The sequence below is a fragment of the Hemitrygon akajei genome, chromosome 2, assembly GCF_048418815.1.
Source record: "Hemitrygon akajei chromosome 2, sHemAka1.3, whole genome shotgun sequence".
NCBI classification, from domain to species: domain Eukaryota; kingdom Metazoa; phylum Chordata; class Chondrichthyes; order Myliobatiformes; family Dasyatidae; genus Hemitrygon; species Hemitrygon akajei.
In genome coordinates, this window is record NC_133125.1 from 170370342 (window position 1) to 170394415 (window position 24074).

The following is a 24074-nucleotide window of genomic DNA, read 5'->3' on the forward strand; positions in this document are numbered from 1 at the left end:
CTTGGATATATCTGTACAATCCCTTAGGATTCTCCTTCACCTCATGTCCTACAGCACCCTCATACCTTCTTTCAGCCCTCCTGATTTCCTTAAGTGTTATCTTGTATTATTAGGGGCCTCCTGTACCTCATGAAAAATGGCCAGAGTATCTGTATTTGTGGTTTTCTGATGCTGTAGTCCGTCTGCTTCAAGGTTGTGTGTTCATAGACATTCTTCTGTACACTGCTGTTGTAATGTGTGGTTATTGAATTATTGTCACCTTCCTGTCAACTTCAACCAGTCTGGCTATTCTTCTCCCACCTCTTTCATTTTTGCCCTCACAACTGCCGCTCACTGGATGGTTTTTGTTTCTCCCACCATTCTCTGTAAACTCTAGAGACTGTTGTGTGTGAAAATCCCAAGAGATCAGCAGTTTCTGAGATCCTTAAATGAGCCCGTCAGGCAAGAACAATCAGTCCACGGTCAAAGTCACTTAGATCACATTACTTCCCCATTCTGATGTTTGGTCTGAACACCTAAACCTCTTGACCATGTCTGCATGTTTCTATGTGTTGAGTTCTTGCCACATGATTGACTGATTATAAATTGCATTAATGAGGTGTACAACTGTACCTAATAAAGTGGTCACTGAATGTAAATTGCACGGGAAAATAAAAATACATAAAACTATTGATGCTGAAAATCTGAGGGTAAAAGACAAACTGCTGGAAAAACTCAGCGGGTCAGGCTGCCTCTGTGGAAGGAAAAATACAGCAAATGTTTCTGGTCCAAGACCATTCCTTAGATTGTATACTTAGGAACAGAGACCTAGGGAGAGCTGAGACAAAGAGAGAGAGAACAATCACACACATGTAAAAGGTCCAATCATCCAGGTCTTTATTGTGAACATAGAAACTACACTGCAAGGTCATTCAGTTCCACAGACATGCAGGAACTAACATATCCATCCACACAAGGGTTACTAGGAATAAGGATTTGACCTTCAAAAAGACAATATAGTGACCTCAGTGTTACAGCAAACTCTGCCTCAACATCTCACATGATCTATCCTGGGCCCACAAAGCAGGCATGCCAGCAGCTCTACTTCGTTAGTCTGAGGAGATTCAGCATGTCAATTAAAGACTTTGGTGGAAAATACTCTGGCCGGTTACATTACAGCCTGGTATAGAGGCTCCAGTGCATAGGATTGAGGAAGGCTGTAGATTCAGCCAGTTTTATCATGGGCACTACCAACCCCACTCTCGAGGGCATCATCAAGATGTGGTGCCTCAAGAGGGCGTCATCCATCACCCTCCCCACTTGGGACCTGCCCTCTGCTCGTTACTACCAGTAGGGAGGAGGGCCAGGAACCTGAAAACCCACACTCAACACTTCTGGAACAGCTTCATCTCCGCCACCATCAGATTTCCGAATGGTCCACAAACCCATGAACACTATCTTGTCGAACCTTTTATCTGCACCATTTATTTTTGTAATTTGTAGGAATTCTATGTCTTTGCACTGTACTGCTGCTGCCCAGCTACCGATTTCTCATCATGAAAGTCAGTGATAATAAACCTGATTCTCAACAGAGAACTCGGTAAGTGCAAGAGAGGTGATGTAGTGTCTGGAACTCCAGGTCTCCCTGCCCTTCCAATTACCCAGCAGGCGAGCAAGATCATCCCTGGGTATATTCACTCTGCAACCCCCCCCCACCCCCGCAGAGAATACACCCAGATATCACCCGCCGACTCCTCAATACAGTGGAATTCACAGGTGAGATGGGCTGGATACCATTTGGCTTGGCCCGGGGTACAGAGGGGTGGCCTCTGTCCTCAATTGCTGGCTGTGGAGGTGCCTTCAACCACGTCCAATGTGACTCTCATCACTGGCTGCCCCAGGGACAGAGTCAGTGGCTGATCAATGGATGCTGCGGTCTACCTCCTCCTACTGTCATCGTCCCCTCCTATCCCAACTCACTCCCACCGCACCAGCTGAAACCAGCAGCTTCAGAAGACTGAGCCGGGGTCAGCCCAATATCAGAAGCAAGGCCAAGGCGATGCTTGAGGTAGCTACCATTCCCCAGCAGGACAATGCAGGCAGCAGTGCGAATGTACAGACCATGTTCAGGAAGGGGTGTGGATCTGGGCAACTGGGGTCACGTCAGAGTAGAGCCCTGACAGAGGAAGTGGTAGAGGTTGGTGCAGTTGAGAGATACTCAAGGATTAACCTTATTCCCCATATGCTTACAATATTTGGACAGATACGTCAGATAGAAGAGGCTTAGAGAGACTTGGGCCAAACGCAGGCAGGTGCAACTAGTTCAGGAGACACCTTGGATGACTTGGGCTGGAGGACCTGTGTATACCACTGGGAACCTATACATCAGGACTCAATATTAACATCATCAACACATTAAGAAATAAACAAAGACCAGAATATTTTACTCATTTGCCCAGGTAACGATCCTATGATGCCAACTTTGCAACCTGGCCTTGGATTTTACTCTGCTGGTCATGAGAAATACTGGACAGGGACATCAGTCTCATGCTCCACCCCGGGGCTCAGCAAGCAGGGACTTGTTGCTCCAAGGGTTTCAGATCTCCCTCAGCCACGTTTCTGAGCTCAGCAGTCTGTTCGACCTGGGTCCAGACTCTCACACAGTTGCAATCTTGCCGTATGAGTAACATCAAGATGATTTGCCGATCACCATGGTTGTCAACAGACATCTAACCGGCTGTCTCACATCCTTTCAACTCTCTCCTAACCAGTCTAAGACCTAACACACAAGAGATTCTGCAGATAATAAGCAGGAGAAAATCTGCAGATGCTGAAAATCCCCAGCAACGCACACAAATGCTGGAGGAACTCAGCAGGTTAGGCAGCATCTACGGAGGGGAATAAACAGTTGATGTTGCAGGCCAAGACTCTTCATCAGGACTGGAGAAGCCTTTGGGGGGGGAAGGGGAAGATGACAATAAGGTTGGGAGGGGGAGGAGTACCAGCAGGGGAGGGCGGGTGTGTGAGAAGGATATAAATTAAGAAACTGGAAGGGGATGGGTAGAAGAGGTAAAGAGCTGAGGAAAAAATAGGAGCAGATTGTGGACTATGAAAGAAAGGGAATGAGGAGGGGAACCAGAGGAAGGAGATACGCAGGCAAGTGGAGAAAGGGTGAGAAGATAAGCAGAACAGGAAATGGGAAAAGAGAGGATGGGGTGGGGAAAGAGGTGAAGTTACCAGGAAATTAATGTTGGAGGCTACCCAGACAGAATATGAGGTGTTGCTCCTCCAACCTGAGTTTGGCCTCATCATGGCAGTAGAGGAGGTCATGGACAGATGTGCCAACATGGGAATGGGAAGTCAAATTAAAACGGGTGGCCACCTGGACAAAGTGAAGGTGCTCAGAAAAGCAGTTCCTATTCTACATGGGGGTCTCACCAATGTAGGGGAGGCTGCACCAAGAGCACCGAATACAACAAATGTCTTCAATGGACCAGTCGTGATCGTAGAGCTATACAGCACAGAAACAGGCCCTGCGGCCCATCTTGTCCATGTCAACTGTGCTGCCTCTCAATGCTAATCACATTTGACTGCACTACTTTCCCACCCTAGTACCTGTCCAAATGCTTTTAAAAAAGAGAGGCTTTATTTGTTACAGGTACCTACATCAAAAGATGTAGTGAAATACATCGTTTATATCAGATCAGATTTATCTGAGAAGCTCACAGGGGCCATCACAGATCTGCAGCTAACACACTAACGCCTTTGGAACGTGGGAGGAAACCCACGCGGTCATGGGGAGAACGTACAAACAGCAGCAGGAACCGAGCCCCAATCTTATAGCTGGTGCTGTAAAGTGTCTGCACTAACCATTACACTACAGCACGTGGGTCTTTTGTCGGGTGACCTCAGCAGTCTACTGCCTACTTGGTTTGGGGTGCGTGCAACTCCAGACCCACAATGCTTGGTTATCGAATGCCTTTTTGAAGCGGGCTAGTGCAAACAGCATCAGCGGCTAGCAATAAACTTGACTCCACCAGGTTTGCGCCCTGCCACCCTGCTTTTGGTGATCGATGGGCTGTCACATTCCCAGTTCTGTTGGAGCTGGGCTCATCCAGGAATCCATCTCTTCCTTGGCCAGTGCCTCACTGGTTATAATCATGGGGTAACGTCAGTTTGAAGAAGCCTTCAAGCTACGACCTCCTTCGTGCTGCAGTCACCAAACAAAACAACCTGAATGTTTCAAGGTAACATCAGAATGTTACCTCGGACAAGTAGGAGGATAGGAAAGGAGTGCAGGGACATGGGCCTAATGCAGCCAAACAGATAGTCAGCATGGACCAGATGGGCCGAAGGGCTTGTACTGCACACTGATTTCTATGGCTCTACTTACCTCTTCTATTCCTTCTCTATACAAAAAGTCCCCACAAAAATAAACTCCCTGTCCTTCAGCCATAACTGCAACTGATTCAACTCCTGATACATTGAACAACAATATAGAATTTAAAACAAGCCCTGATGAAGGGTCTCAGCCCTAAACATCGACTGTTTATTTCTGTCCATAGTCCTCCTGAATTCCTCCAGCATTTTGTGTTGGTTACTCTGAATCTTTTGTGTTTAAAACAAGAAAGTCATGGATTGAAGTAAAACTCCTGAGGTCCAAGTCCTCAAGTTATTGAAGCCCAGTTACTCCGCTCCACATTGTATGTAAAAGTTGACACTGTCTGCCAAAAGCACATTGTACTGACAATCGGCCAGTTGGAAGTTGGGGAAGGAAAAAGCAGGATTCACCACAATGTCTACATTACAACACCATCTATTCAATAACAGTTCAATGGGGGCAAACGATCTACGGTCTACATAATGAGAGTATCTACCAGCTTCAGCAAACACGACTCATGACACGAAACTCTAGCAGATCATGGCAGGGTTACTTCTGAAACTAAATGTAGTGAGTGCGGGAGCGCTTCATCGTAGAAATTGTCACACGTGGATCACTTCTGGCTCCTTGCAGCTGGACAGTCGCCCAGTGTAACTGGGGGAGAGGTGCAGACACTGGCCAGGATGGGATGAGGACAGTGCATCAGGAGGCTGAGAACTCAGCTTCTCTGTGCACAGCATGTTTGCTTCCTTGCTGAGTAACAATTTGTCTTTAACAATCTACATCGGTTTTCTAAGAACATAAGATATAGGAGCAGAATTAGGTCATTCCACCCCTTGAGTCTGCTCTACCATTCCATCACGGCTGATTTATTATCCCGCTCAACTCCATTCTCCTGCCTTCTCTCCATAACCTCTGACATTCTTATCAGACTCTGCTTTAGATCTAAGCAAAGACTTGGCCTCTGCAGCCATTCTGTGGCAATAGATTCCAGATTCATCACCCTATAGAGAAAGAAATCCCTCCTCACTTGTTCTAAAGGGACATCCTTCTATACTGAGGCTGTGTCCTCTGGTCCTAGACTCCCCCACCATAGAAAACAACCTCTCAACCCCCACTCTATCTCGTACATAACCTGTGAATTATGCAAGGGCAAATTTCTGTAACCTGTAACCTGAGGGGTCGACTGCAAAGGACAGAGCTCCTTCCAGTGACGGAGATAACCAGAGAGTAGAAATCCAAAGGGCTTGGGAAGAGACAAGAAGCTTCGTCAGTTGATGTAATGGTGTGTTTAGGACTTGGAGTACCCAAGCAGTACATAGCTTTCCAAAGAGAATTGACCATGCACTTTGAAAGAGAAAATGAGCAGACTATGGGGAAAGGGCAGGTCTGGCCTTTGGAAGAACCAGTGGAGCCACAAGGAGTCAAGTAGCCATCGTCCTCCCTTGCTACTTCCTGCTTTACACAGAATAGTTCAGAGAATCAGGAGAGAGACACATTGGATAAACTGGTGCTGTTTACGCAAATAGAAACCCAACGTAGGCACAATAACCAAACACATACGGTTGTAACATCAGCAAGGTGTCACTGTGTGATGGCACCTCTCCACTCCAACAATGCACCTTAGCCTCCACACATCTGCTGTTTGCTGCTGCTTTAACCATTGGCTAAAATTCCTTCGTAACACCATTTCTTCACTTCTACAGAAAATGCTTTATCAAAAGAGCAAAACTACGCAGGGATAGTCAGCGATTGGAACCCACACACATTCACTCAAAGCAAAAAAACTGCTTGACCCTCTTAATCAAGTTGCTTCTCATTTTAAAATTTGTAACCTTGACATTGGCTGCACTGGTGGTCTCACCGATGAGGAGCCTGCAATTTACGTATACCGCTGGAAGCCAGATTTCCCCACAGATTGAAGCCAACTTCTTTCATAAACCTACCTCCCCTTTCATCACCGTCAGGTGTCAACTCTATGCATAGACAGCTACAGACTCCCTCCAGTACCCACTACACAAAGTACACAGACACGTATACCCAAGTACATATATCAAAACACATGCTCATGTACCAACATGTGTTCATGCACCACAAGCAGTGAACCAGTCACATAAAGAACACACAGACTCAGGGCAGGAGAGCTTCTGATTCCTCAAGCCTCTTCCACCATTTTATAAGATCTCAGCTGATCTTATTGTTATCTCAACTCTATATTCTTGTCTACCCATAAATATCATTTCACTTCGTTGTAAGGAAACACCCAAAGATTCTGACTCCTTTAGGAAGAGAGTTCCAAAGACTTAAGACCCTCAGACCCCCATCTCCGTCCTAAATGGAAAATCCTTTAGTTTTTTCTTCTAAGTTCTTCCCCAAGAGGAAAGATTCCTTCAACATCTGCTCTGACAAAGTCCCTCAGGACCTTATGTGTGATAATTAAATCTCCTCCCACTCCTAACTCCAGAGATACAAAGTTTGTCTGCCCAAGTTATCAGCTGAAGGCAACCTGCCCATTTCAGACAAGGGTTTAGTAAAACCTTCTCAATGTGCCCAACCATCTTCAGGAGGCAGCACCCATCACTAATGACCCTCACCACTCGGGATGTGCCCTCTTCTTGTTACTACCCTCGGGGAAGAGGTACAGGAGCCTGAAGACCCACACCCACTTCTTCCCCTCGACTATCTGAATGGTTCATGAGTCTATGAACATTACCTAAACATTTTTTCCCTTCTGCACTTAGTGTTGTAATTTATAGTAATTTTGTGTCTTTGTACTACAGTCCTGCCAAAAGACAAGAAATTTCACATCGTATAAGCCAGTGAAAATAAATCCGATTCTGATTCTGATGCACCAACATCCTTTCTGAACAAGGAGACCAAATCTGTACTTCAAGATGGTCTAACGCCCTCTTCTCATTACTACCATCAATCAGGGAGGAGGTACAGGACTGTAAAGACCCACACTCAATGTTTTAACAGCTTCTTCCCCGCTGCTGTCAGATTTCTGAATGGACCATTAACCCATAAACACAACCTCAGTTTCCACTCTCTTCTTGCACTTATTATTTTATATTTCTTACTGAACTTGTAGCAATTTTCAAATTTGTTACAGTGTTCTACTGTTGCAAAGCAACACACTTCATGATATATGTCAGTGATAATAAACCCAATTCTGATCAATGCTGTAGCATTAACTCCCTCCTTTTGTGTTTAATCCCCCATTGTGCATGCTTGCTGCTCCTGTTCGGAATCCCATTTGATGTCTGACAATCCCATTAATCCGGAGGTTTTGGGATGAACTGCAAAACCTCATCTGTTGCTCCAGCAGGGAACACTTCCCACTTCGGCCGTTTGTAAGTCCGACTACTCATCGGGAAGACACGGGCTGCTCCTTTACAAAACTAAGAACTTTGGAACAGCCCGGGATGGTGTTTCGGATTTATCCTCAGGAAAGTATAACAAAGTAGACGACAACTTTAAAAAAATCACAGCTGAGTTTAAAAAAAAGTCCAAGTTCTCTGTAAAAAATATTACATACAAGTAAAAAAAAAGGCCATTAAAGGCCATGAAACCCATTAAATACTTTAAAGATTTGTACTTTGCTCAGACACCAAGGGAAACGAGAGGGGCTGATGTCAGGGGAATGTCATTTGAAAGAAAGCTGAGAGCGAGTAAGGGAACTGGGAAGGAATGGAGGAGAAAGAGAGACAGAAAACCAGAGGATAGATGAACATACAACAGGCTTTCTAACGGTGGCCTACAGATTGATAATCGGGGTAATGTACAGACATGCAGACATGCACAGATCAACCGACAGAGAAACGAAACAGGTCCAGGTAAATGTACCCTGATCAAATTCCATGCATCAGACCAGTTAACTCGGCCTTCACAATCCAAATTCCTTTGTTTACATTGGCCAAACCTCCTGAGTGATGTCTCACGTACAGATTCCACCCAGTTTGTTACACTGATCCTCAGTCATCGCCACTGCAACAAACACAGCAGAACTTTCCCATCGAGACCATCAGCCGCACTACCTGAGCTGGCATCCTCCAAGCCTGGGTTGGAACATTACAGCACAGTATAGGACCTTTGGCCCACGACGTTGTGTCGATTTACTCCAAGATCTATCTAACCCTTCCCTCCTACAAAGTCTTCCATATCTCTATCATCCACACTCGTATCTAAGAGTTCCTTAAATATCCCTAATGTATCTGCCTCTACCACACCCCTGGGCAGGGTGCTCCACTTTCTGAGTGAAAAACTCTCTGACAGTCTCCTTTAATCACCTTAAAATTTTGCCCCCATATATTTCCACCCTGGGTAAAAGTCTCTGGCCATTCACTCAATCTATGCCTATGATCATCTTGTACACCTCTATCAAGTCACCTCACAGAGGTAAAAGCCCTGGCTCACTTAACACATCCTCTCGAATCTTGTTACCCAATAGTGCACAGGTTGGCTTGACACCTTGCAGCCTGTGTAAAATTCATCCCAGCAGAAGCTCTGCTGCTTGTATCCAACACATCCCACCGTGACCTGCTGAACCCACCCACTCCCTCTCTGCACAATTTTGTAGCTCTCATCCTCGTCTCCAAATACATCTCTTGGCCCCTCCTTATCGATGTAACGTCCTCTGGCCACGCACTTCTCTGATCTCTGTTCTCCTCCGGCTCTGGAAACTCGGACAGCCGTTTCACCCCCTCCCATTGCAGTCTGTACCCTGACCCCTGGGATCCGTCCCAGCAAACTTCGTCTCCTTTCTCTCATCGAGCCTCTTCATAAAAACTACCAAAATGTTTGTTGCCATTTACATCGGCAGTGCCAAACTTTCTTCCTGTGAAGACTTTTGTCCTTTGAATTCCTTGGACAACTTCTAAGAGGATATCTTAGAACTTTATTAAAATGTTGTGTATTGTTCTACATCATATAGAACATAGCATTTGAACAGGCCCTCCAGTTCACAATGTACTGAACTTTTTAAAGATTAAATGTAGTAATTAAAATTAAAGCTAGTAATTGAGCACTTAACTAAATTAAACCCTTCTGTCCTTACAACACACGCAAAATGCTGGTGGAACACAGCAGGCCAGGCAGCATCTATAGGGAGAAGCACTGTCAACGTTTCGGGCCGAGACCCTTCGTCAGGACTGTCCTTATCCTCTCTGCAGAGTCCTGTGCCTATCTAGGAGAATGTTAATTTTTTGTTGTATTTGTCTCCACCACTCTAGGCAGTGCATCCCACTCTCTGTGTAAAAAAAAAATTTGCCCTGCACCTCTCCTTTGAATTTATCTCCTCTCACCTTACATGCATACCCTCTAGTACTTGACATTTCAAACACTGGGGAAAAAAGTTACTGCCTGCCTGCTCTGTCTATGCCTGTTATAATCTTATAAACTTCTAGCAAGTCTCCCCTCAGCCTCCACACTCCAGACAAATGAAAACAAGTTTGTCTAACCTCTCATTGTAGCATATACCCTCTAATCCAGGCAGCATCCTGGTAGACCTCCTCTACACCAAAGCTGCCTATTCTTCTTATAGAATTGAAAGCAATTTATGCAGCTTTACTAGACTTTTATAAAGCTGCAACATAACTTCCTGAGTCTTGAACTCAATGCCTTGACTGATAAGGGCCAGAATGGCGTGAAACACCGTCTGTACCACCCTACCAACTAGTGAAAACACTATGCAGCAATGGATCTGTCTTCCAGATCAACACTGTTAAAGGTCCTGTCATTAACTACGTACTGTCCCTTTACATTACATAGAACATAACAGCACAGCACAAGCTCGGCAGCCCATGATGTTGTGCTGACCTATTAACCCACTCTAAGATCAATTTAACCCCTTCTTCCTACAAGCCAAACAAGAGAAAATCTACAAATGCTGGAAATCCAGGCAACACACACATAATGCTGGAGGAACAGGTCCTGATGAAGGATCTCGGCACAAAATGTTGACTGTACTCTTTTCCATAGGCGCTGCCTGGCCTGCTGAGTTCCTGCAGCATCGAGTGTGCGTTGCTTCCTACATAGCTGTCTATTTTTCTATCACCCATGCGTCTAAAGAGTTTCTTAAATGCCCTTAATGTATCTGCCACTGCCACCACTCTAGCATGGCATGCCACACCCCAATCACTCTCTGTTTGAAAAAAAACCTCTAACATCACCCCCCCCCCACACTTAAAATTATGCCCCTTCATATTTGCCATTTCTGCCTGGGAAAAAGTCTCTGGCTATCCACTTGATCTATGCCTCTTTTCATCTGGTACACCTGCAGTAAGTCATCTCTCGGACTCCTTCACTCAACTTTTCCTCGTGATACTCTCCACTCCATGCAGCATCCTTGCACCCTTCCACATCCTTCCGACCAAAATTACCTCAATTCCAATATTCTCTATTTTGCCCAAAATGCAGTGCTGACGGGAGTGGTAGATATATGAGAAACATCAGGTAAAACACATTCAAACTCCTTTCAGCTCGCTCCTGCACACAATACCACAGCAGCCAAATGGATTTCAGTACCGACACTCACCTGGTTCTCCTCCTGTGGGCGGAGGTGTCATCTGCCATCCTCACGCCGTTCAGCACTTGGGGGTGTACGCCCCTGACATGGCGCAGAACTTCCTGCTGGCCGGGCTGGGGGCGACCAGCTTGCCGGCGGGAGCTGCAACCCAGGCTATTTGAGCGCGTCAGAGAGGGTGCCTGGTTGAAGGGCCAGGGGAGCTCCTTGTCCTCAGGGAGCCCTGCGGGAGACAGCAAGACGGCAACGTCAGCAAAGCCACTGATGAACGGTACAGGAGGCGGCACAGTGAGTAACGCAGTGATGCAGAGTTAAGGTGTAAAGTGGAGAGGTAATAGAGTCATAGGGCACTAAAGCACAGAGTAGGCCTTTCAGCCCATCTAGTCCATGCCTAGTCCTGGACCTTCTGTCCATGTGCTTATCCAAAGCTGCATCCACAACTTTGACTGGTGCTTGTTCCACACTCTCACCGCTCCGAGTGATACTGTTCCCCTTCAGGTTCCCCTTAAATATTTCACCTTTAACCTATGACCTCTAGTTCTCATCTCACCTAACCTCAGTGGAAAAAGCCTGCTAGTGTTTACCCTTTTCTCCCCTCATCCTCCACCTATTCAACTTGTCCCTATATATAACACTGGCCCTCAAGCCTTGGCAAGATCCTGGTGATTTTTTTAGGTTATGACAATTCATTGCCCGAGAGGACAGTGAAAGCAGATCCAATCATAACCTTCCTAACACTGGAATGGTACACAGCAATATAAACCAGGGTAGTGCAGAAAGAGATGCTCAAATGGCAATAAGGGAAGAGGTGGAATTAAGGATCAAGAATGTGGCAGACATTCCTGATGATACTGTTAGCCTTCCAGATGCTACACATCGTGAAGATGGATCGGCAGAAGGAAGCGATGGGCCTATGTTTTCCTCTGACAGAGCTACCACTCTAACAGCACCAGGTGAACGGTGTGCCTCAGTACGGAGATACATTGGTGCCCAGCTTGGCACTCTTGGACTTCCAGTGTGAACATTCACAGTTGCGAGAGGTGTAGACAGAGAGACGGTTGGCATCATGGTAAAAATGTCTGAAGTGAGAGCACGTGCATTTAAGGTGAGAGAGGACGTTGAAAAGGGATGTGTGGGGCAGGTTTTCAGTTTACACAGCAGCGGGTGCCTGGAATGTGCTGTCAGGGGTGGGGGTGGGGGTGGGGGCAGGAACAAGATACTTTTCAAAGCCTCTTAGACGGGCACTCAAACGTGGACCACGTCCAAGCAGAAGGGATTATTTTAATAAGGTGTCATTAGTTCAAGCCAACATTGTAGGCCAAAGGACCTATGCCTGGTCCATGTTTGAGCACCCCTGCATACCTGCTCGTGCTGTGCATTCGGGTGCTGGGAACTTGGCACGATTTTCTGCCCTCCCCACCACTGTGCCATGCAACTGGGTATCAAGAACCTAGTGCAAACCCTCCCTTTGGCATGTCCCCCATGACTCTTTTCCAAGTTTTCACAGATCCACCGTCAGTGGCAACGAATTCCACAGGTTCATCACTCTCTGGCTGAAGGAATACCTCCTCATCTCTGTTCTAAAGGATGTCCTTCGATTCTAAGGCTGTGACCTCTGGTCCTAGACTCTCCCACTATTGGAAACATCCTTTGCATGCCCAATCTATCTAGGCCTTTCTATATTTGATAGATTTCAATTGGATTCCCCTCATCCTTCCAAACTCCAGCGAGTATACGTCTAGAGTCATCAAACGCTCCCCATATGTTAACCCTTTCATTCCTGGGATCATTCTCGTAAATCTCCTCTGGACCCTCTCTGGTGCCAGCCCCAAGCTGCACTGCATTTCCCTTCTACTGTAACGCTATATTCTGCGTTCTGTTGTCCTTTTTACAAGCGTAAGGTACTTTTGCACAGTGCGATCTGTCTGGGTGGCGTGCAACACAAGAGCTTTTTCATGTGTCTACACGTGACAATAATAACACAGCGAATGGTGCCAGAGGTTCAAGCACAAAGAGGCCTCCCCGCTCCACATCTGAGGCAATGTCCAAGCTCCAACCAGGCGAACAGCACCAGGAGCAACAGACACAACTCTCCCTGGTGCAAGTCTTGTTCTTGCACCTGCCACCATCTTATTCTTTGGGTTAGCACAGGGTTTTATGGCACGATGAGGGGAGGGGCTGCTCACGCTTTGGTGACGGGGGAGGCCACATCTTCAAACTTACTTACCCTCCCGCACCGTAATGGAGTAAGGTTTAATATCTTGTTCCACCTTCTTCGGGGCACTTCTGTGAATCAGCCTTGTCCCACGCACTACCATAGAGGAAAGAGAATGATTGACGATGGTACATAGCACAGTGAATTCAAAGACAAAAGCCTTACCCTTCATTATCGCGGCTGTGATCTGCCTACATGATCGCGGCCGAGGCCTACCCACCTCCAACTTTGTCTTTCAGGGGGTTGTACAGAGAAAGGTCCCTCAGGCAGGGACATGCTCTTATTCTCTCGGGTGGGGTTGGCACACAGAGCCACAGCAATGGGGAGTCTCCCCACATGCCTCTGCATAATGGCATCGATGGGGCAGGAACACACCTGTCTTTAAAGCCCGTTGGATAGTGGAGCCTCATTGAAGCACAGCGGGCAAACAAGTCACTGGAGTGGTGCTGGGACCCACAAATTTCTGACCTGAGAGGTGGACACCACCCGGTCTGACTCACAAGACCACAAAACAGAGAAGCAGAATTAGGCCATTCGACCATGATGGATTTAGTTTCCCCCTCAACCCCATTCACCTGCCCTTTTCTAATAACCACACATTAAGTACCTACCAACCTCTGCTTTAAATATACCCAATGATTTGGATTCCACAATGAATTCCAAACACTCACCACCTCCTGGCTAAACAAATTTCTTCGTCTCTGCTCTAAAGGGGTGTCCTTATCCTCTCCATATCGACTCTATCTAGAGCCTTTCAATATTCGATAGGTTTCAATGAAATCCCCACTCATTCTTCAAAACTCTAGTGAGTACAGTCCCAGACCCATCAAACGCTGAAGTGGTACCGGTAACAAAGCCAATATTAACAACTCAGTCAGTCCATTAACACGCTACCACAGCAGGAAAATGCCTATTCCCTGCACAGCCTGCTCTGTCATTCAGTATGAGAATGGATCGCTTCTACCTTACCATAATCCCAACAGAGCTTCACTACAATTAATATGTTTTTGTTAACCAGTAGTGGAGAAGCTTGGATTTGGACCATGGATAAACAATATCTTATTGAATTTGTTTTAAGGGCTAAACAGTTATGTGTGCATCTCGGCCGAAAGGGGTTGTTGCAAACACAACCCAATCATTCCATGACCCAACATGCTTGCTCTGTGATACACTGGCCTGCTGTTCTTGCCATACCATTTGGCCTGTGCCAAAAATTATGTCCCCATCAGGTCTCTTCTCACTCGACCTCCTCTGACCCTGCCCCTGTTCCTTCACCCCATATGCTGGTCCAGTTTGCCTTAACGCGAAATCTGCCTGAACCGCACCCTGTGGTAGGAAGGTCAGCATCCTTAAACCCAAACCAAAGCAGCAATTACTAATATGGTCAAACACACCAGAGATTTTACAAGTAATGGAAATCTTGAGCGACACACAGAAGGAATTCAGCAAGTCAGGCAGCATCTATGGGGGCGGTGGGGTGGAGACAAACAATTGCCATTTTAGGCTAAGACCATTCATCGGGACTGGAAAGGGAGGGGGCAGAAACCAGAATAAGGAGGGGTGGGGATGGGGAGGAGAACAACCTCCAGCAGGTGATAGGCAAGACCAGGTGAGGGGAAAGGTGGTGGGTGGGTGGGGGAGGGATGGATTGAGAAGCCAGGAGGTGATAGGTTGAAGAGGTAAAGGCTGAAGAAGAAATTTGATAGGAGAGTGGACCACGGGAGAAAGGAAAGGTGGGGTAACATTGTCAGATAGAGACAATGGTGTAACGGGGGGGGGGGGGGGGGGGAGGGGAGGAATAACTACTGGAAGTTGTTCTGTCCAATTAGATGCATTTTTCTTCAGTCCTGTACTCCTGTTTGACCTATCCCCTCCCAGCTTCTCACAGCATACTCCCCTTCCTCACCCATCACCTGTCAGATTATACTCTTCCACTCCCCCCCACCTTCATACTCTGCCCCTTCCTTTCCAGTACTGATGAAGGGCCCTGCCTGAAACACAACTGTTTACTCCCCTCCATAGATGCTGCCTGACCTGCAGAGTTCTCCCAGCATTTTGTGTGTGTTGATGAGTCAAAAATCAATTTCAGAGCAGCAGACCACTATGGTATTAGTGGGCCACATTCACCAGGACAAGGTATGTTTTACATAGAAAAGTTTTTAGAAATGGGAATATTTACGGTGGTGTCAGGGCTGTCAGTCCTTGGGTCTTCTCCCCATTTTATTCATAAAATTTAGTTATGCCTTATTCAGTGCACCAAGCACATTATGCTTACTCACAATATTTACAAGGAGTCAGAGGCCACTTTACTGCATACACCCGTACACCTGCTTGTTAATGCAAATATCTAATCAGCCAATCAGTTAGAATCAACTCAATAAATAAAAGCATGCGACATGATTAAGAGGTTCATTTGTTGTTTAGACCAAATATCAGAATGGGGAAGAAATGTGATATAACTGACTTTGACCATGGGATGGTTGTTGGTGCCAGATGGGGTGGTTTGAGTATCTCAGACACCTGCAAGTTTCACTCACAACGGTCTCTAGAGTTTACAGAGAATGGTGCAAAAAACAGAAACTATCCAGTGAAAGGCAGTTCTGCAGGCAAAACCGCCTTGTTAATGAGAGAGGAGAATGGCTAGACTGGGTCAAGCTGACGGGAAGGTGACAGTAACTCAAATAACCACACGTTACAACAGCGGTGTGCAGAAGAGCATCTCTGAACGCGCAAGATGTCAAGCTCTGAAGCGGATGGACTACAGCAGCCGCAGACTACAAACACACACTCAGTATAAGAGGTACCTCAGAAAGCGGACAATGAGTGTGTATTCTCAGAAAAAAATCAATAATGGGGTAAAAATCGGACCCTGATATCACATCAGATATGAACCCAGTAAACTTAAAAAGAGGGTGAACAGAAGTTTGAAATGTAATGGTTGAAATGGTGTCTGGAGTGAGAAAGACAAATTGCTTAGGGAAGGAAAGGAGGAAAATTGAATAAAAAGTTTGAAAAAGGTAAAGAATGAAAAGACTGGAGGAACTTTTCACAACTTTAGGATGTCCTGAAGCAGTCTTCAGCCAGTAATACTTGTGAAGCGTGGTCTTAGCCACAGAAAAGACAGCAGCCATTTTGCACAGAGGAAGCAGCTACAAATCTGACAGGTGAACCAGCAGTTATCTGTGATGTAACTGTGGGATAGGCAGGGACCCTTGCTGGTGCTCAAGGTCACATCTCACTGAAAGGAGAGTGACTCAGTAACTAGTGTGCTGCCAGCGGCCCCCAGTCCAATTCTGACCTCTGCTGTGGAGTTTCCCTGTGACCGCCTGGATTTCCTTCAACTGCTCTGGTTTCCCCCCAGATCCCAAAGATGTCCAGTTAGTTAATTGGCCACTGTAAATTGCCCCAAGCTGGAAAACTGGGGAGGAGCTGATAGGCATACAAGAGAGAAAAAAATGCAGGAGTTCACATTCAGAGATTGGGTTTACTCTGTGAGCTAGTTATGGGCTAATGACCTCCTTCTGTGCATTAAGGTTGGATTACACACTCAAATCTCTGCAGTGGGATTTGAACCCACAATCTTCAGTGGCAGCCTTCAGTACTAAGCGACACCAATGGACAGTCCTTTTCTCTACTCTGAAGCAGAACTGAGGCCTGGTCAGCCGTGGCCTGTCTTGTCCATTCCTACACTTTGCCCTTTATATAACATGGCACTGACCTGTAAGCAAAGCCCAGTTTTAAGTACCACCCTTTATATGCAGTAATTGGAACTTACTCGGTCTGTCCCGGAAGAAACTATCAAACACCACAAAGTTGTTAACCTGAAACAGGAAAGAGATAGAGAAAGGACCCTGTTAGTTATCCTTAGCGGACGATTAGGATTTGGCTGTTGGCCCCACCACTCTTGTTTAAATTGGCAAAACAGGACTGCACAGAAACAAGCACACCAAGGCACAGAGGGAATCATGGAAGGTTTGGGTGGATCTGGAGGAGCATCTTAAAGGTAGGTGGAGATGCAGTGAAGAGGGAGCCCAATAGGGATTCCAGAGTTTAAACTTCATATACAAAAGTTCAAAGCACAGGTATGCCACTACAAACTATCCTGAGATACATTTTATTGCAGGCATTCACAGTAAATAGAAAGAAACACAATAGAATCAATGAAAAACTTCACATGACAGAGATGGACAGACAAACACCAGTGTGTAAAAGACATCAAACTGTGCAAATATGAAAATAATTTTTTTTTAAAAAGCAATAAATGATTGAGTTCAGTTTCAAATTTGAAAAGGAGAAGCTGGTATCAGGTGTATCGATATTTCAGTGGAACAAAGGAGATTGCAGTGGTATGATAGAGGATCTGGCCCACGTCAATTGGAAAAGTAAGCTAGATGGAGGGATGGTAGAGCAGAATTGGATGAAACTCCTACAAGAAATAAGGAAAGTGCAGGAAAAATACAGTCCAAGAAAAAAGAAAATCGTGAATGGAAAAATGGCACAAGTGTGGCTAACAAGAGAGGTTAAGGCAAAATAAAAGCAAAAGAGACGGCGTACAAGGAAGCAAAAATTAGTGGGAAAACTGAGGACTGGATGACTTTTAAAAACTTACAGAAGGAAACTAAGAAAGTCATTAGGAAAGAAAAGATGAGGTTATGAAAGGAAGTTGGCAACTAACATAAAAAAGGATACTCTGAGTTTTTTTAAATATATGAAGAGTAAAAGTGACACGGGTAGATGGAGGACCGATTGAAAATGATGCTGGAGAAATTATATTGGGTGACAAAGAGATGGCAGAGGAACTAAATGAGTAATTTGCATCAGTCTTCACAGTGGAAGACATTAGCAAGATACCAGAGGTCTCAGGGAATAGAATTAGGTACAGTCAAGATTACTGGAGAAAAGATGCTTGGGAAGCTAAATGGACTAAGGATAGATAAGTCTCCCAGACCGGATGAGGTGCACCCACGGGTTCTGAAGGAGGTGGCTTTCAAGATTGTGGAGGCATTGGAAATGATCTTCCAGGAATCAATAGACTCTAGCATGGTTCCGGAGGACTGGAAGGTCGCAAATGTAGTTCTGCTGTTTAAGGAAGGAGGGAGACAGCAAAAAGAAAATTACAGACCTATTAGTCTGACATCGGTAGTTGGAAAGTTATTGGAGTTGATCCTCAAGGATTAGCTTATGAAATACTTCGAGGTGCATGACAAGATAGGCCCAAGCCAGCATGGTTTCATGAAGGGAAGATCCTGCCTCACCAACCTACTGGAATTTTTTGAGGTAATCACAAATAAGATTGACAAGGGAGAGGTTGTGGATGTTGTGTATTTGGATTTTCAAAAGGCCTTTGATAAGGTGCCACATAAGAGGCTGCTTAATAAGATGAGAGCCCATGGAATTACAGGAAAGATATTGGAATGGGTGGAGCATTGGCTGATAGGCAGAAAGCAAAGGGTAGGAATAAAGGGATCCTATTCTGGTTGGTTGTCGGTTACTAGTGGTGTTCCGCAGGGGTCGGTGTTGGGGCCGCTTCTTTCTACACTGTATATCGATGATTTAGATTATGAATTAAATGGTTTTGCGGCTAAGTTTGCAGATGACACCAAGATAGGTGGAGGAGCAGGAAGTGTTGAAGAAATGGAAAGGTTGCAGAGAGACTTGGTCTGTTTAGGAGAGTGGGAAAAGAAATGGCAGATGAGATACAATGTTGAGAAATGTACGGTTGTACATTTTGGAAGAAGAAATAATCATGCAGATTACTATTTAGATGGGGAGAAAATTCAAAAATCGGAATTGCAAAGGGACTTGGGGGTCCTCGTGCAGGATATCCTAAAGGTTAACCACCAGGTTGGATCGGCAGTAAAGAAAGCGAATGCTATATTGGCATTCATTTCAAGAGGAATAGTGTATAAGAGTAAGGAGGTGTTGATGAGGCTCTATGGGACACTGGTGAGACCTCATTTGGAATACTGTGTGCAGTTTCGGGCCCCCTATCTTAGAAGGGATGTACTGATGTTAGACAGAGTTCGGAGAAGATTTACAAGGATGATTCCTGGAATGCAGGGGCTAACATATGAGGAGCGTTTGTCGGATCTTGGACTGTATTCATTAGAGTATAGAAAAATGACAGGGGATCTCATAGAAACATTTTAAATGTTGAAAGGGTTGGACAGAGTAGATGTAGAAAGGCTGTTTCCCTTGGTGGGTGAGTCCAGGACAAGAGGCCACAGTCTTAGAATTAGAGGGTACCCATTTAAAACAGGGCTGAGGAGAAATTCTTTTTAGCCAGAGGGTCATGGATTTATGGAATTCATTGCCACATGCAGCTGTGGAGGCCCGATCATTCAGGGTGTTTAAGGAGGAGATTGATAGGTATCTAATTAGTCAGGGTATCAAGGGATATGGGGAAAAAGCCGGAAATTGGAACTAGATGGGAGAATAGTTTAGCTCATAGTGGAGTGGTGGAGCAGAATCGATGGGCCGAATGGCCTAATTCTGCTCCTTTGTCTTGTGGTCTTGTGAAATATTGAGCCACGCTAATGGTGGAGTTTTGGGAATTGGGAGCCAGAATTAGTGATGTGCAGACATTGGATTGAAAGGATGGAGGGACTCAATAGATTAGGAAGAGAATGAGGAATTTATGTGGACTGAGAACCAGGATGTAGCCCTGGTGAGACCACACCTGGAATAGTGCTCTCTCTACCAGAGGGAGGGTATACTTGAGAAAGAGTGAAGGTATATCAGGATATACCTTCAACCCATATGTTGACTGGGAAAACCAAATTAGGACTACAAACCTAGAGGATAATTTCCTGGAAGTTGGGTTTTAGGTCTAATACAAAGTAACAAGAATGGGTTCATTAACAACTTGCTGTGAAGAGGGGCTCAAGAAAGAGGTGACCATAAAACGTTAGAAATCTATGTTAAGTTTGAAAGCAATGCAGTTCAATCTGTAGTAGGATTTTAATGAGAGGCAGGCTGGCTGGTATAGACTGGGAAAATATGTGAAAGGGCAAAATGGGGGACAGGTATTGGCTGGTCTTTAATACAAATAGTCATTGTTTAGACCATAAGACATAGGAACAAAATTAAACCATTCTGCACATCAGGTCTGTTCAGCCATTCCATCATCATCCCTCTCAACCCAATTCTCCTGCTTCCTCCCTGTAACCATTGATGCCCTCACTAATCAAGAACCTATCAACCTCCACTTTAAATATACCCAATGACTTTGAGCCCACAGCCGTCTGTGGCAATGAATTTCACCCTCTGGCTAAAGAAATTCCTCCTCATCTCAGCTGTAAAGGGATGTCCTTCAATTCTGCAGCTCTGCTCTCTGGTACCAGACTCCCCCATTATTGGAAACATATAATTAATAGACATTGTAATAAATATACATTCCTTTAAAGGCACAACAAGAAAAGGCAACATTAAAACGCAAGGAAAATGCTTTTAAGTTGTAGTAAGACTGAAGATTGGGAGTGGTTTGGGGTCTGACAAAGGGTGACCAAGAAATGGAAAACAGAACAAAAGCGAATTCATTAAGTGTCAGAATCACTACAGGCACGCAGAAAGGGAAAGATAAATGAGAACAAAAGTGTAGACAGAGACAGGAGAATTTATATTAGATTCATAGTATTGCACAACACAGGAAAGGTCCTTGACTATTTTTTTGCCCATCTGCACTAATGCAATCGTCTGCCATTAGGTACATAGGCTTCTATGCCTCGCCCTTTCAAACGCCTGCCGAAGGTAAGGAGAGCAACTCTGGATAGGTGAAGCGACCTATCTGGACTTTCTCAACAGCCCCACTGTAGCCCATGGAGGTTTGTTTCTGATGTAAGGATCTACAGCCCTACTTACAGGAACGAATATACAACCATCAGCCTCAAATTACAAAATTCCAGCTTTGCTTACCTGAGGAATCGTGGCTGACAGGCCATAGTGCTTCCTGAGAAAGCTGAGGAACTTGCTGGAGGGACGATCGATGGCCAGATGATAAGGTTTTACACCTTCGTACTGCGGTAAACATGAAAACAAATCGTATTTTTATCTTCAAAGATCTGCACAAACCCATAACTCTTCAAGATCTTTGCACTCCTCCAATCCTACAGGTTTTCACTGCTCCGCCCTGCTAAGATCTGAAGCCCAATGTGCCCCTGCTCCTGATTCTCCATCTTTACTGCCCTCTCAACTCAACAGAGACTCTGACCTATGTCTGTGAATGTGCCTGGAGGTCTCATCAATTCAGAAAGAAAGCTTTTTTTAAAAAACCCAGCAAATTTCAATTTTGAGAAAGGATCTAGTGCTTTTATGTTCTTTGCAGCCATTCGGAACTGTTGTAATCCAGTACAGAAACGCTAACAATTCCTTCCACCCCCAGCACAGATGCTGCTCGACCTGCTGAACCCCTCCGGCAGATTGCTCGTTGCTTCAATAATTTTCAAACTATTTCCTCCCAGATGACCAACTTTAACTAACTGGTTCACCCACGACTCCCAATTATAATATCTCCAGACTGCAGACTGGGGTTACTTTGGAAGAGCCCTTCTTTTTAAAACTTCCCAGAGCCTATCTAAAGGTTCGAGCCGCACCTTGCAAACCACTGATCTAGTGTACGCGGTGGTGAATTACTGAAACTCACAGAAATAAAAATACATTTATGAAAACAATCTAATTCTGGTTGAGAAATAAAGATCAGGCAGAATCCCCAGTATGGGTAGCATAATGCTATTACAGCACCAGCGAACTGAGTTCAATCCCGCTTCTGCCTGTTCATTTTCCTCATACCACGTGGATTTCCACCATGTGCAGCGATTTCCTACCACATTCCAAAGACATATGAGTTGGTAGCTTATTTGGTCACATGGGTGTAAGTGGGCTGCGGGGGCTCATTAGGCCAAAAGGGACGTCTCCAAAATAAATAAATAAATAACCCCTGTGCTCTTTTTTTAAGAAATAGTGGCAGCTGGTTCTTTAACATGCTGAAAGAAGTTGGAGAGACATGGTTTTCTATCTCATCTGAAACTGCTCCTCGTTTCCTCACTGTCAATAGGGCCCTCAACATTGCACTGGAATGGGAATGGCACCAAAAGCTGAGTGGAAGGGACTGCAAGATATCAGGGAGGTAGCTAGTATAAAAAGACTGATGGAACAGTTTCTGCTGTCCTAGGGTTGTAACGAATGGCAAGTTGTAACCTGGCTGTATTGACAATCTCTCAAAAGAAATCCTTCATAAACAAAAACAACAGAGGAGGCTACTGAGCTGGGTTCATTCAAGCTGTATCAAACATCAACCCAGCTGCACTCAGAGACAGAAGAGATTCTGCTGAAAATCTAGAGCAGCACGTACTAAATGCTGGAGGAACTCAGCAGGTCAGACAGCTTCTATGAGTGAAATAAACAGTTGATGTTTTGGGTCAAGACCCTTCACAACTCAATTGATTTCAAAACCTGACGCTTCTCTCCTTCATATTCATATCCAGTTTTCTCAGCAGGGCACAGTCTGTACTCCCTCTCTGATAGGTAAAGCTCGTGTTTGCACTCTACCTGAATCATGTAGTCGAAAAGCTCTTTCCCATAACCATGTCGCTGCAGTGAGACATGTACATAGAAGTCCAGCACGCACAGGGGCTCCATTTCATTGTGCGCACCTTGCCCATCCTAGAAACAAAGAGAAACGTGTGGAGTTATTGAGCAGATAAACAGCTGCAGGTATATACAAGGCAGGGGTCATGGTTTGTCAGTGAGAGACTCAGAGTAAAACAGAATGGAAACAGGCCCTTCGGCCCAACTTATCCATGCTGACCATGGTGCCCAACCAAGCCAGTTCCATTTGACCAGGCTTGGCCCATATCCTCTCTAAACCTTTCCTATTCATGTCCTCACCCAAAGGTCTTTTAAACGTTGTTATTGTACCTGCCTCAACCACTTGCTCTGTTGTGGTTGGAGCTACAAACAGGCCTAACCACATACAGATTGGGATTCCTTCCCTCAAAGGCATTAGTAATCAATCCAGTTGTTTTTTTTAAATGACCACCTGGTTGTTTTGTTTGATTTGAAACTAGAGAACAGATAACAATGACCCAGTGAAAACCAGCAACACAGGTTTAGTTCAAGCGGACTAGAATGTAAATAAGATGTACTGCCAAGGCCATGTGTTGGTATGTGGCCTAGTGGGCAAGGCATCAGACTAGTAACCTGAAGGTCACCGGTTCGAGCCTCAGCTGAGGCAGCGTGTTTGTCTTGTTACGAAGGTGAAGCAACTCTGAGGGGCCGAAGGGTACAAAGTCGCCCCCTCCTTTTTGAGAATCGCAAGATCGCTATTATTTCAGGTCTGAGACCCAGGAAATGAGAGAGATACACATCATGAGAGAGAGAGCGACACAGAATACACAAGGTTTGGAATGTCTCCTGACATAAGCGGAACAGAACCACTGACTACTGCTATTGTCTCTTGGAGAAGGAATTGTGTATTGAGTACTGTACTCTTCATTGAAACCCCTCAGGGGACAACCAGAGTGGTCTGGTTGAGGGATTGCATCATCCCAACCTGATTGACATCTGAGACCCCGTGAGTGAGGATAAAAGAGGGGTCTGGGGAACGCCCCTTTAGACGCACCAGGAGAAACGCTAGAAATCCCGTGACAGCGTTTTATAGCGAAAGCCGGTGGGGGCTCGTGTGCGTCCTCCCTTGCCTGGGTGGCGGGCTCACCACGGAAGAATGGTTTAGCTAAAGGAGCGGTCACAATTGAACGGCCACGACAACGAGACACCTGACGGATCAAAATCATAAAGGAAGGTTGGCAAAACCCATAGCGGTAAATGTTCCCATTCTCTTTCTCTCTCTCGCTCTCCAACAATTGCAACACAGCGACAACCAAAAAAAAAGACGGCAGCTTGTGTGAACTGCAGTGAACTTTATATTTCCATCGGACAATACATTATCCCCTAGACAACGATAGAGCTTATTTCTTATT

General features: G+C 45.4%; 1 protein-coding gene across 3 annotated transcripts in view; it reads right to left on the reverse strand.

Moving 5' to 3' along the window:
* Positions 1–24074, reverse strand: part of atat1 (alpha tubulin acetyltransferase 1) — a 59991-nt gene that overhangs the window by 13282 nt on the left and 22635 nt on the right. For 2 of the 3 annotated variants that reach the window (XM_073032274.1, XM_073032266.1), the window contains exons 5-9: positions 22645–22758; positions 21013–21114; positions 16874–16919; positions 13111–13194; positions 10896–11106 (exon numbers count right to left, since the gene is read on the reverse strand). In XM_073032274.1, coding sequence (XP_072888375.1) covers positions 10896–11106; positions 13111–13194; positions 16874–16919; positions 21013–21114; positions 22645–22758 — 557 coding nt within the window. Of the gene's footprint in view, positions 1–2957; positions 8041–10895; positions 11107–13110; positions 13195–16873; positions 16920–21012; positions 21115–22644; positions 22759–24074 lie in introns of those variants that run through there. The other variant, XM_073032282.1, reaches the window with a different exon arrangement.